The 15,478-nt window shown below is 37.9% G+C and overlaps 1 protein-coding gene across 1 annotated transcript in view; it reads left to right on the top strand.

Moving 5' to 3' along the window:
- Window positions 1-3,826: 3,826 nt before the first annotated feature.
- Window positions 3,827-15,478, top strand: part of LOC140330654 (cytochrome P450 2D20-like) — a gene marked incomplete at its 5' end in the record, with an annotated part of 18,135 nt that continues 6,483 nt past the window's right edge. The window contains 5 exon segments of the mRNA XM_072410952.1: window positions 3,827-3,989; window positions 9,980-10,132; window positions 10,678-10,838; window positions 12,625-12,798; window positions 13,896-14,037. Coding sequence (XP_072267053.1) covers window positions 3,827-3,989; window positions 9,980-10,132; window positions 10,678-10,838; window positions 12,625-12,798; window positions 13,896-14,037 — 793 coding nt within the window.

A 15,478-nucleotide genomic window follows, 5' to 3' on the forward strand; every position in this document is an offset into this window, starting at 1 on the left:
TTTAGGTAAGTATGACCTTAACTGTGTATTTTCTTTAACTTATATTTATTGGCATCAAATAGTTTGACTTTGATAACTATCATTTCTTGTTTGGTCATAGATTCGAATGAAATAAACCCATAATGAGTGAGAAAAGCAAACAAATATTTTGCATCTTTTTAGTAATACCAAAGATAATGCAACTAATGATAATAGTAACAATAGTAATACTTCATTTAGCCGTGAGCTGATCAATGAATCAGAACCTCCACAGTCCTTGTAAGGCACCATTAGGAAGATTAATATTTCCAAATGTATTTATCTTTTTTTTTTTAAATTCCTATTAATGGTCCGCTAGATTTAAAATTATGAATTTAGTGGTCTGTGAGGTCTGAAAGGTTGGCAACTGCCGGTTTGTATATCCCCCATTGTATCTTCCTATTCTTTATAATATGAAAACAGATTTAACCTTAAAAGCCATCTGTAAATACTACTAATTTTATGACTTGCTGATGCTAAAAATATTTGTTTCTGATTAGTTGCTATTATGATCCGGAGAAAATCTATGTTTTTCAAGCTGGCCATGTGTTTTACAATCTGTATATTCTTCTATGTATTTAAAAAAAACAAATGCATATCAAATAAATACCTAAACATTTCAGGACATTGAATTATGTGATTATTTGTGGACCTAATAGTGCTTGTACACCCAGTTGTCAGTCAATGTTAGTCTAATACTCAGCTCCCACACATTCAAGTAATTCCATCATTTTAACTAAGATTTCCATAATTACTGCACTGACTTTATATTGTTTTTTTATTTTTTTAATTTTTTTTAACTATCTATAGGTGCACTCAATAAATACCACAATCAATGCATAATTTCTCCTCAAACTGTATATGTGTATGTATTCTTGCAATGCCAAATGTTTGTCTGAAGATGGTAGCATCATACTTACTATGAGTGTGTTTCCATGATTCTATTCAGAGTCCAGAATGATAATCATTATGGATATGCAAGTTAAAAAAGTGTCAGTGAAGCCTAGGCTCCTTGTATAATTAGAAGCTGTGATGTTTGCAAACTTCAGAAATACAGTTATTTGAACTGATATTGTGTGCAAATAGAAACCATCAGTATTGTGAAATGTAATAAATGAGAACAGACAGTAGGGAGGGAGGATATAATGTAAACCCAACATACAGTGTGACTATTACATGACCGACCTGCTAATGGAGACCCGAGCACAACTGTTCTTTGAATATTGAAATTCTTGCCATTCTGCTATATTTCAGAAACATTAGAAGAGATATTAGGACTACTCTGCTGCTTTGCTGATGAAAGGACAAAGAATGTCTAGTAAAGAAAGGTATTGCAAATGCATTTATATGATTATTGCTCTGCCTGGGATGCAGTGTTACCTCCTTAAAACTAATTTTCTTTGTCAAAATGTGCCAATTGATGTTTCTGAACGCATGTGCATCCTGGCAATATGTTAGTTTTGCATGTACATGCTCGAAGGACTGTGGGACATTTTATGTTTTACCTTTATATTTTTTTTTAACTTTTACTTATTTTCTTTTGTATCAATTTTTACTATTATAGTATGGTTCAAGTAATTGGTGCCTTAGTTTGAATTTTATTTTATATATGTATTTATGTATTTTATAGTTGTTTTTTTAATATATATATACTTGGAATAGATTTGGTCCAGGATTGAAAACATTTACTAACAGTTAGCAAATGACTTTAAAGGAATCCATTCCAAGTTTTCTGGATCACTTAGCTTCCATGATGAAAGTATATCCTCTACAGTCTTGGAAAACCTAATTAAATCAGGCCCACTGTGTCAAACTGTGCAGCTGCCAGCTGCAAGTCCTACAAAACTCTGCTGCTGTGTGGCCAGGAGATGCAAACAGCAGGCAACATTTGAATGCAGCTGATGCACAGATCTTCAGGCAACAACCGCATGGCTAAAAGCAACATGATGCTTTTGGTAACTCCACTGTGATATGCCAAAGCCATGTGCAAAAAAGTGAAAAGAGGAGGTTGGGACAACAGTTCAGCCTGCGGCAGAACACTGTGGCTCTCAGGGGTCTGAAATGTCACTTTAGATCCATTATACTGGTCAACAAACATTTTCTTGCAAAACAGATTAAAGTCCTTTTAGGTTATGTCTAATGCACAGATTCCAAAAATTGTATTGGTTTTGCTAGATTGGCTCTAGTTTTTGAAAGAATGACCTCAATAATAACCTAACTGATAAAACATGAAAATTAAGCAAAATAAACTAGGTATGCCTATGTATACAAAATTTAATTGTGAAATACTTAATGTCAATATATTCTATATTCAGTATATTTACCGAACTAATCACAAAGAAGTCATTGAAAAACTCCCTTTGTATGATTTCCTTTTATGGTAATGATCAGGACAATCACATTGAAGGCTCCAGCAGTGATCTGCCATCATGTGTCTATCCCATTCGCCCTAATACCTTTCTTCCATCACCGTTATATCTTGATGGAACCTCTCCCTTCACTGAAATCGCCAGGGTTTTCTGGAAGTTTTTACAAATGGCTATGGAGATAGTGTACCTTTATGCTCATAGTAGCACCCACAGTTTTGAAGTTTAAGAGTAAGTTTTGTACCAGTTCTTCATAATTTTGTGCTTTATAGTTACCCAAGAAGTTTGTGACAACCATGACATAGCTGTGCCAGGCAGAAGCTTCAGTATCAGTCATGTAACTTGGGAAATTTGAATCATTTATCAGTTTCCGAATCTGGGGTCCATCAAAGATTCCTGTTTTAAATTTTTCAGTACTCAATCCAGGGAAGAATCTACAAATGTAATGTAATGTTAATCCCAACTTTATGTGTAGTGGAGGAAGAATGATTAATGATATTCGCTGCAGCTTTTTTCATGTTTTCCCTTGTAGAACCATTATGATATTTTCATATTATTCTTTAAGTTTTGTTGAGTGACCAATTGGAATTGATGCATAGCAGTTGCCATTATGGAGTAAAACAGATTTTAAACTTCAAATGGAACTGTCTATGAAAAGCTGCCAATCTTCTGCTCGGTATTCTGGTACTCCCATATGGGCTAGTAGTACAGGGATGTTACAACAGTACACAAAGTCTCAATCTTCACTGAAATATGGTAGGAGTGTCACCTTCTCTTGTCCTATAAACCGGTATGACCGGTTAACTTTTGGTCTTGGACAGTTCTTTTCTTTTAGCCTGGATGCTAAATGTTCATGTGCTTGTTTTGACAGCCATAGAACACATATTAAATCATTAGGCTCTTCTTGGGAGAACTGCTGGTTTGATAAAACACTTCCTTCATATAACTTCCACTGCTAACTCCTGGATTACACTGCAAACCCTGTATATCCTCCATGTCAGATACAGGAATATCAGGGAGTGTACTGAACACTGGTATGGAGGACTCATGTTCAGGAGTCCTCTGTGTCATCACAAATTCCTCGGAGTAGCATCAGGGGCCAATATCAGTTTGACAACCAAGGTCCAGTCTTTGTAGTAGATCACTGTCAGAAACTCATTTGTAACTGATTGCTGTAACTTGTTACAGTGTTGATAAACGTTAATGTGTAACCAGTTTAATTTTACCAAAACCTCGCCATTCCTATGTAATGGAAAAGAGTCCTAAAAGATGGCCTATTTCTATTGTCCTTATACATTATAACTATTGCTGTACACACAAATATTGTTACATTGCAGTGCTTGGTATGAACATTCAGTATATATAAAATATATATATAAAATTGAGAATAGATACTGGCCATTGTCACACTTTTCATACATAATATGTTTTTCTGATTTCAGTTGAGGACACAATATGGAGATGTATTTAGCCTCAACATATTCTTTGAAAATGCTGTTGTAATAAATGGATATGATGCCGTAAAAGAAGCATTGGTCACAAAATCGGAAGACACATCAGACAGACCTTCTATACCCATGTTTGATCATGCTGGACTTAGCAATGGTAACTAATGGTAAAACATGAGGGGCCACTGGGGGAGGGCAGCTACTTCTGGAAAGGGGTCACTTTATTAGACCCCACAATCTTTTTAAAGCAATATTTTAGCGCAGATAATCTACGCTCATATTATTAAACAGGGTGCCATTGCTGGCTATAAATACAAGTTGATTGATCCTCCAGTGGCTTTGATATTTCCTAAGCCTTCTCTGAGTCTTCTGAGCAGTTTATTAAGGCTGGCAAGACCCTGAAATCCAGGTCCTCCTGTATATTAGATATTGAGGGCCCTTTCACACTCAGGGTGTAAAATCACATGGCTGATAAGGGGCACACTGCAGTAACCAGATTTGGCTACAGCACAAATCTTCAAACAACCATGCAGCCAAAAAAAAAACATATTGCTTTTGAAAACCTTGCTGTGATCTGCTGCAGCTAAGTACAAAAATGAGTTCCCAATTGCCCCCATTCACCTAAATGGAAGCGGGTGGGATCGCGGTTGAGTCTACTGCTAAATGCTGCAGGTCTGAAATGGCCCTGACTTTTTTTGTTTAGCTGCTCAAGAATAAAAGTAAATATGTGTCCAGATTATGCAAATTAAAGTAAATGCAATTAAGTAAGCAGCATATTAAAACCTCCATACCTCAGAAGCTATACATATTGGGGAAATGTTTACCTACTATGTTCACAACAGTGACCCTAAATATTGTTTTTCCTATTCTTTTCTAATACAACAGAACCTTGACAGCCTGACAGCACTTTAATGTAAATAGATAGCCGGTGTTTTGTAAGCTGTTAGAAATCACTGAAACCTGACTTCAGGGTCTATGAACATCTTTGAGGGTGAATTAAAAAAAAGTACAAGCAACTAGAGGGGTCAGTTGTTTATAGATCTTTTATGATTAGTTAAGAGTGTGTGAGCACTTTACTGTCCACAATAAGGCACTTTAAGCTTTGTCACTGAATTGTGAATTGGGATTGGCAGGTGATATCCAACATAATAAATAAATAACATTTCAAGTATATAAATACCAATTAATTTACAAACGTTTATAAACCAACGTACATAAATAACATAACAGCTTTTCATTTAACATAAATAACAACAGTAACTCCATTTTCTGCATAAACCTTAATAAACTCCCTGTTATAAACTCAAACAACCAGGATGCAGGTCTGAGAAAGCAAAGTCCACCACAGGATTTCTTCAACATCAGCAACAGCCCCCTAGCAGCCGAGCACTGCCTCAGGGGCCAATGACCGTAACTTATTTTTAAGGGGGACCCTACCAAAAAGAATCCCCCATACCAACATTTTACCATTTTTCCAAACAAGACCCCTGCCTTCCCAGACCCCAAGTGTCAAATTCAAACCCCCCACAACCTCTTGAACCACTTATAGGGATGAGTGGGCAGGAAACTTTTCCTTCCTAAAAAATACCTCCCACTTCTGATCCAATCAATCCCTTTTAAAACTTTCTATCCTACCCTTCCCTTTAACTTTCTAACCAATCCACATCTCTACCCCAGCCTAACCAATTCCTTAACCACTAAACCCTTACCTCCCCTCGGCTTTTGCTGCATACCCTGTCGTGTAGACCCTACGCCTATTCTTTTATATTGCTACGGGCTTCTTTACTTTTTTGATTTGTTTTCTTCTAGCCTAAAATGATAAATACATTTCAATAAATGATAATAATAAAGTACATTGAGATTACACTGATTTATTTTATACAAATTGTATGGTACTCTGTGACCCTATAGATCACAAACGTTACAATGTGGTAATGGGTGCAGGACAATAAAATGGTCTATCTAGGAAAAAAGTGAAGGCAAATCAGTTAACACCCGAGTCTAAATGAGGTCAGCTATGATATCATTTGTTATGGAAATATTAACTATTAGCAGTATTAATCAATGTGTCTGCCCGTCTCTCTTTAAGCTGTGTATATTCAGTTCATAGCTCTTTTTCAGAGGCGTCCAACTTATTTTCTCCAGGGCCAGGATCCATGCACATTTGTAGGGTTTCTGTAACAAGCAGCACTACACTTGTAAGTTAAGTTTTACAAAGTCTTTTATTTGGAAACTTTTGGCTTGTATGTGGCCTTTAAGAACTAAACTATCTGACTCTTCCAGAAAATGCTGACTAGGAGGCCTATGCTGGACTTTACACACCTGGAAATAAACATTATGTCATGCTCTCACAATCACAAGTCAGTTTTTCTAAGTCACACAAAGAGATGACATCAGTGTTAATGTTGTGCCAGAACACATCACATATTTAGAATGTTGCATAACTGAAAAGCTGCAACTTCTCTAACAACTGCAGACACATCAAGACCTTGGAAGGAATACTATGAAAAGGACATTAACCCAGAACTAGCAATCACAAGTCATGTTTGGTTGACTGTTGTAAACTGCTGATTGCTATGTGTCTCTGACCCATTTTAAACTAGAAAACAATATTGGCTATAAATAGCTGGGCATCATAAAGTGTAAACTAGACCTTTAACTGACTATATTAGAACTTATATGTGGCAATTAGGTTTTCTTCTTTCTTCCTTGGTGCTCTTGCCAATGACACACTTGAGACTCTTTCAGATTTGTGGTTGACTACAGCGTTCTGCCGATCAGCCTCTGCAGCACTAAACTGCTCTGATTCAACTGAATGGGAGTGTCTGGAAACCATTCTGTACATGAACGTGCACACAGCTGCTGTGGATTGTAATGTAGTTCTTAAAAATGTCAACTCGCTTCTGGCCACATGCTTGCTTTTCTTCTTTAGAAAAAATACCTGCACTTTAACCATACAACACTCCGGTTGATTAGCGGTACCTGGGAGTGGCTAGTTACACAGGTTTTGACTGCAGTCTGGAAAGGGCCTTAGGCTATGTACACATGCCAGATGATTCTCACCCGGTACAAATGGTCATGCCCGGCGATAATCAGACCTGTACAGGGGTTGCCTGACATTGTTCATGGATCCAACCTGATAGATCCACGAGAAACTGACCATGAATGACTGTAATACAAGTGAAGAGAGGAGAGCATAGAGAGGCGCTGCTCGCTCATTCTCCCATCTCCCCTCTTCATAGAACAGAACAACCCTCCATTATCTGTCACTTTTTGGGATAACTGGTCATATGTATGCAAATGAGCAAATGTACTTGTAAAGTAACTAGAGAGTGGCAAGTGTACTTTATTTTATTTGAAAAGCACAAAGTAGACAAAATAGTCTCTCTATAGTCAATGTGCTGAACAATGCACTGCACACACATTATGGATTTTGTATACATGCATCACAGGGGCTTAGTGGTTAACAACTCTTGTCTTTGCAGCACTGGGTCAAGGGTGTGAATCTTGGCCAGAACACTATCTGCATGGAGTTTGCAGGTTCCCCCCGTGTTTGCGCGAGTTTCCTTTGGGTACTTTGGTTTCCTCCCACATTCCAAAAAACATGCAGTTAGGTTGATTGGCTTGCCCCGAATTGACCTTTGACTTGGGGTCGGTTTTACTTTTAAAGAGCGGTAATCCCGAGTCAGACTCAGGGTACCTAAAAGCAGAAAAAAAACCCACATACCTTGTTCGGTCGCTGTCCCCCGGTGTCCTGCTGGTCCCCGCAGGTCCTGGAGACACATCTGCCTCCTCCAATGTCCAGCCGCGAAGTGCAGGAACGTCCTACGGGGATTCCCGGTGACGTGGGTACATGCGTCGGGGCATTAAGCCTAAGAATTATAGGTCTACAATGTAAAATAAATTTCCATGCAAAAAATTATAACGCTTTTGGAATTACCTGCCAGAATCAGACCGCTGGGGGAGTAAAGACATATGACTATTGTAGAAACATTAGGGTTTGAGTCCTTCCGAGGGACAACTAGTGACATGACTATGGACTTTGTACAGCTCTGCATAATATGTTGATGCTATATAAATACTGTGTAATAATAATACAAATATGTTCTGTAACATGCTTTTGAGTGATAGAATTTTCAGAGAGGGACAAAGCCACAAGTGAGAGAATATTCACACTGTACAATCACAGAAGAGCAACATTGTCACCCTAAGCTGTTTGCTCCTGATTTGAACCATAGATCACCATTTCCTTTCCTCACTGCTACAGGTTATATGGTTAACAGAGGTGAACTAGATGGGATTGGTAACACAGCTTGAGATTTCAGTTTAGCAGAGGTATATAGTGCACAGATAATGAGGCTGACTAGATTTCTTTTTTTTTGCTTTAATCAAACTAGTATAACAAAAAGCTTTAAATGGTAAAAGCAGCAAATGAAACTTAACTGTTAGGGTTTACATGCACTTTAATTGACCCAGCCCTAGAGCTTCAAAATTCTGATATCTTATTCTAATATATATTCTTCATCTACAAAACAGCCTGATTTATAAAAAGCTCTTCATGGGAAATATTGGATGATCCAGTAAACCCGGAATAGATCTGGTACACGATTAAAAACATTTGCCAAATACCAGCAAATCATTTTTTTAGAAATCCATTCCTCCTTTATGTGTATATAGGGAACAGTGCATACTTTTTACTGACAGCAATTAACATTAAAAGCTAAATTCAGGAAACGAACACACCAGAATAAATATTCTTAATTTTAGAAAAGTGCTTTTTTCTGTTAAGTTTAATTCATTTAAAATAAGGACATTCACAATTTTGAAAATAGAGTGCCCTAGGTGCCCATAAACAAAGAAATCATGAATCGCACAATGAGATGACCTTAGTGTTATTTATTGTGCCAGATTACATCGCTGCACAAATACTCCCTCATTACATCACTTCGTTATGTCATCCGTATCAAAGTGTATTTTGCACAAAGAATAAATAAAGCAAAGTTTAAAAAAAAAGGCATAATAGTATGTGTAGCAAGGAACAATATGGAATGTGCAATGACCCATAGATATTAGTCAGTAGGGATGTTTGTTTGAGTGCTGTAAACTAATATTTGCAGAAATGTGAGCCTGCAAAAAAAGCCCTAGGTACAGGATAGCATTTTAATGTTTTAAAGCAAATACTTTTTTTAAAATTTAATAATAAAACCCAAATATTACAGTTATCACAGGAACATATAATACTTTGTTCCTACTTACTGATAAATCCTTGGGACAGGAAGTAAAGGGAAATCTGCCCATGAGATGCACTAAGCATTAACCAATAAATAAGGGTCTGAACTCTTAACTCTACTTAATCTAAAATTCCAAAGAAAAAAAAGTGGCTTAACATCACGATTTCCAAGTAAGCGGACAGTAGAATAATGGCTTTGGGTTTATAGCCAGAATGGTGAACATACATCCGAAATTGCTTTCCCTTTTGCTCCATATTAAATCATCAGAATTTTCACCTTATGAGAGATGTATAAAGATCTTTTTATAACTTTTGTAATGGGTTAGGTAGGTTTTGCTAAACTGAGCCACTTTGTTGGTTGTAATATGTCCCAGGAACTTTGGTGACAATTTTTCCACATGCCACTCTTAAATACCCATAATATAAAATAATTAGAATTATAATCAATAAAATAATCATAAAATTATTTTCTTAATTCATAATTTAATTCATAATCTTTTTTTGCTGCAGCCATAGCAATACAATAAGGTTAAGACAAGGATTCAACATTGAAGAAACAGCAGATCCATAATAGGTTCTTCTCTGGGCCATGTCCTGCAATCAACCAGCTCTATTTGTTGAAGCTACAACACTGAGGATTGCTGGAAACTTTACTAGTTAAAGTATAATTTATTCCTGAATGATCTAGGGATTTATATTTATTCACAAAATGGAACTGATTTGAGGTCAAGCCTGAGTACCTTTGGGCAGCTGAAACTACCTGCACTTTACCACTAAGATTAATTTTTTATTCTTTGGTAGACTTTACTTGAAGCAGACATCATGCAGTGGATTCATTATAATAATAAAATGATTAAACTCAGTTTTAGGTTAATTTGCTGTTTATTTATCAGTAATTGTGGTTCCTTCTGGTGTAGGCATTGCATTCAGCAGATATGGTCAGCACTGGAAAGCACAAAGACGGTTTGCTTTATATACTTTGAGAAACTTTGGGATGGGGAAAAAAACCATTGAAGAACGAGTACGGGAGGAAGCTGGCTATCTCTGTTCTGCTTTTCAGGATCAAGAAGGTAAGAAAATATATCAATAATATTGTTTTACAATTACCTTTATTTTGAATAACAAATAGCAATGTCAATTCTGAATAATGAATTACAATTCACTAGGACAGGAATACGTTGTTATGAATAAAGGGACATTCTGTTTATTCACATTTAGGAGTTAAATACTTTTAAAAATAACCTGTGCTTTTTTGTGTAATCTCAGAATGATTAATAGATGTATAGGATGACAACACTATACCTAGTGGGATATGGGACCAAATGCTGAATGAAGCTCATGAAGTGACCGTGTTGAAGAAGCTGCCATATGAATGGCTCCATAGTAGGCTCAATGCACTAAGCTATACCAATGGTTAAATAACACTCACACGGCTAAAATAATGCCTGCAGACATTTTACTCTACTGCTTGTTAGAAACGAAACAGGCTTGCATTAGTAACATGACATCTAGAATTTGATTACCACGAGCAAACCCCTATTCTTGCTTTGCTGTAATTTTCTACATTGATTTCTTCATTTGTGTAATCATAATCTTGATTAATATATCCATATAGGACATCCATTTGACCCATACATGGTGCTTAATAATGCAGTCAGCAATGTCATCTGCTCCATCATTTTTGGAGACCGATTTGATTATACCGATGCATCATTCCAGAGGATGCTTCACCTGTTAAGAGAGTCATTTGAACTGGAATCAAAACCTATTACTCAGGTAATCATTTTCTGCATTGCTGTTCTGTATGTAAATGTAAAGAGGTAATGAGCCCACTGTTTGTTGTCTTTATCTTTGATATGTGAAACTTGTCTTTATAATACAACACAAGATAGACAGTCATTTAGCCCAAATTATTATAGACTCACAATTGTAATCATGTCTTAAGCAAGGAAAGGAATGGTAATTGATGTATGGGGATAGACATGACTGTGGCATGCAAGAGCCATTTCTTACAAAACAGCTTCCCATTACCACCCGAACCCTATACCTTTCATAATAAAGACATATTACAGGCATGGTGAAAATGGCCTTTTTTGGCCGTTTATTGATAACAAACTTTTAACATAAATTAACAATAATCCTTAAATAACAACCATTATAACAAACATTAATAATACTGTATACACCCAATTATAACATACTGAAACAAGATGACACTTCATTCACCAGGTGGTCCTCGCCCCTTGATTAACCCCTACAAACCATTAACCCCGGGAGCTGCGTTTTGATACCACTAACTGCTCCCAGGCACCAATTAACAGCCTCAGGAACGATATCTTAGCTGACGTCATCAATCGCATCCACAGTCCAATGTCTTTATGATCCCAGCGCAACGAAGGCTGTACCGCCTTCTGTTGCCTAAACTGTTCATCATAGCTCAACCAAGCCTGACCACCATATATCCGATATGCCTCGTTAATACCATCCAAATAACCGAAAAGAGCAGAACAATTCTCAGGCGCCCGCTCCCGAAGCACACTAGCGAAAAAAGAAAAAGCCTGCAACCAGTTACCAAACGTCCCCGGTATCATCTTATACCGCGGCTCCTCCTCATTACCCTTCTTATTATCAAACTGCACGCCCCTATCCACATTAAAACGTTCTAACGGAAGCAGCGTAAAAATGTCCACATAATCACCCTTCCAAATGCTTTCCCGCACTTCCTGTTTCAAATGAGACCCCAATGGCCCCTCAAAACAAACATAAACCTCCCCACGTGCATTATCCCCCACACTTCCCTGCTCAGTGTCCACCATCGAAATTCCACCCCCCCTTGCCCAACCCCCTGATCCCCCCACCCCCAATTGTCCCATGGACAAACTCCCCTGCACCCCTGACACACCAGCCGACCCCTGGCAACCCTGCGACACTAAACCGCGCGGGCGGGCAAGACCGCCGAGGCCCCGTCCTATCCACGTCCTGGACCACCGCAGAAGCTGATGACACCTGCACGATCGCCGCCAACTGACCCTCAAGCCATCCGGGGCCCTTATCCACTGCAGCAGCCCGCAATTGGGCCCACAAGACCTCCACACTATCCATCAGGTAAGTGAAGTATTAGTGCCTGACCTCACACTGTCCTGTAAAGCTGCCTGATCTTCCACTTTCTTGTAAAACTGACTTCCCCTTTATTCACCCCTCACTCTTTTATACCTTTTGTTCCCCCACCCATTGTTTTACAAATTCTCCAATCAAATGAGCTTTAACCACTAACCTCCCCTTCGCACTATCCCCTCACTCTTTGCCTTCCCCCCACAGTCATGTTGGCCCCCTTGCCTAGCTCTTCTAGCAGGCTCAGGGCCTCTCTTTATGAATATATCATACTATAAATAAACATATTTTTTATATGTAAATCAATATAATATAAAAATGATAAATAATTTAATGCAAACATTCTATATTTTTTATTGTTATTAATAACATTTATTAAGAAATTTTAAATGCATGAACACACAGGAACAATAATAAATGATCAAATGCCTGTTGAATTTTTCTTGTATAGTTCTACAAACTCTTCCCTTGGCTGATGAAGGTACCCGGACCCCATCAGAAGCTTTTCCAAGTCGTGCGCACTTATTTAGACTTCTTAGAAGACATTATCCAGAAACACAGAGAGACTTGGGATCCCAGCATCAGGAGAGATTTTATTGATGTCTTTTTTGAAGAGATGGAAAAAGTAAAGAGTTTTCCAGTGATGTTTTTTTTTGCACATTTGCCTTCTGTTTTTTGTCATATTATTAGATCAAATAATAGATTTTCATTTTAGATCATTGTATCATGTTTTCTGCATCTTTCCTTATAGAACTTAGGACACTTACTTTGGCAGTGTTTGAAGGAACAGTGCAGCAAATTCGCTACTGGTTATGGTACTCTTGACTTGCAGTGGTTGGGTCCCAGGTTCAAATCTTGGACAGAACGCTAATGGAATTTGTATGTTCTCCTTGCAATTTTTGTTGCTGGAAACAGTCTTTTGTGATCATTTCCAGCGACAAAAGAGTGGCAGATTATGTTCTATGAAGGGGGAGGGTGAGCACAAACAAGTGGCAACCCACTGTTCTCTACATTGACTTGTTCAGCTGTCACTCTCCATTGGTTGTTCATGGATCTGCATGGATGGATCCATGAATGATGTTGGACAACAATTATCTATAAAGATGACACTATAGCCACCAATGTAAGGGTGACAATATTTCCACCGGACTCCAATTTAAGAGGCTTTTTCTTCCACTGACCCCCAGAAAATTGTTTTTACCAGGAGTTCTGAGAGACCTCGGTTGTAATGAATAGGTATTTAAATTACTGTTTCATTTCTATAAGCTTGAACCAGTCTGGCCATTCTCCTGCGCCCTTTGGCATCAGCAAAGCTTGTTCACCCAGAAAACTGCAGCTCACTGGATATTTTCCATTTATAGACCCATTCTCTGTAAACCCTTAGAGATGGTCATGGGTAAATACCAGCATATCATCAGTTTCTGAAATACCATTCTGCCCGATACCAACAATCATGCCACGTTCAATTCAAGTTCAAAGTCATGTAAATTACCTTTCTTCTTTATTTTATTGCTCAGTTTGAACTCCAGCAGGCCGTCCTGACAATATCTATATGCCTGAATGCACTGAGTTGCTGCCATGTGTGGTAAATTAGATATTCATATTAACGAACAGATGAATAGTATGTGTACATTTATATAGTGGACGGCGAATAAATAGCTGTGATTAATAGAGATCAAAGTATGTAAATTACTTTTTGTGTATTCTTTTCTTTACCTTTAGAATAATGAAAATCCCAACAGCACATTCAATGAGAAGACCCTTCTGAGCATCATAGCAGATCTCTTTGTAGCTGGCACAGATACAACCTCCAACACATTACGTTGGTCCCTCCTAATGATGCTGCACCACCCTCATATCCAAGGTAAGTAGTCACTAATTTTGTTGATAGTTAAACTGCATCAAAACACCTAAGTGATATAAATCATGCCTGTAAACTGAGGAACCTAGGGGAAAAGTTGAAATTTTGTCCAGCTAGTCTGGTGATCCAGATATATCTGCTATGCAGAACAGTCATGTTCTAGTCCTCCTTGCAGATTAGATTGAGCAATACAGTCTGGTCAAGAACCCCAGCCCTTGATTGGAAAATTTTGGAGTGCTTATCCAACCACTCCCAATCTTGTGTACTAAACACTACTGTTAACACAGATTACTATATAAATCAGTTTTGTGTAAAAATATATTTTTTAAAAAATTTGAATCAATAATTGCCATGATAAATAGTATTTTTATAATATGGTTGGCGTTCAGCTTTAGGCTAATTTCAGAACTGCAGTTGACTGCAGTAGTCTGCTGCAGGCTTACCCACACTTCCAACTGTTCCTATTTAACTGAGGAGCACTTTGGAACCACTTTGTGCATGTGGTTGCAAGCAGTTGCAGTGGAAATTGGCCACATTTGCTGAATGCAACGTGATGCATGTGCCATTGTAAAGGTTCGGATACAACTGCTTTTAACCTCAGCCCACAGTGGTTGAAACCAGTTGCTGTTACTACTTGAGGACAGGAGAAAGGAAGCATTATCTATCATGTTCCTGAAATCATTAAACTGTAGCAAACTGCAACCTCCACTGTATGAAACTATGGTTAAGGGCTGTTAACACAACAACCATGGGGTTAAACTGCACAGTATTGAGGAGGGGTGTTTAGGAGTGGCTAACAGCAGTGGTTTCCATTTGCAAGCCTGAGAGGGCCCTAACCTATCATTTTACATGCTTAAAGCTAAACACCGTACTTCTGTACTTACATTTCCTACCCTTATTAAACAGCACACAGAAACTGCAGCAAGTCAGCCTTATATACTGGCTAAGGCATAATAAGCATCTTTTCTCCTTAGCTTTGCTGCCCATGATATGCCCCTGCAGAGTGCTGTTCATGTCCCGTTCCATGTTCTGTATAGAGCATGTTGTCACTGAGGGGGGTCTGCACTGAGGGTCTGTCATGGGGACGGGGTCTGACGCTGAGTGGTATAAGCTGTGCTGTGAGTAGATAAGGGGCACAGTTGAAAAGAAAAAACAAATTCAACAAATTCAGTAAACAAATTCAGCATCAGCATTTCCCCCTAGGTCTGTTTCTATGTCACTGCTTTCAAAATGGAATGTTTTAGCGTTTTACAAAAAGGTGCAAAAAAAAAAAAACAAAAAAAACAAAAGAAAAGGCTCCAGAAGCAAAACATTCAATAAAGTGACATATTTACAAATTTTGAAAATTACTTTTTAAATGCACTTTTTAATATTAACATAGTTATATTATAGTATAAATGGAACTAAGCTAAACTTACCTCTGCTAAGAGGTTTTGTAAGCTGC

The sequence above is a fragment of the Pyxicephalus adspersus genome, chromosome 5, assembly GCF_032062135.1.
Source record: "Pyxicephalus adspersus chromosome 5, UCB_Pads_2.0, whole genome shotgun sequence".
NCBI lineage: Eukaryota > Metazoa > Chordata > Amphibia > Anura > Pyxicephalidae > Pyxicephalus > Pyxicephalus adspersus.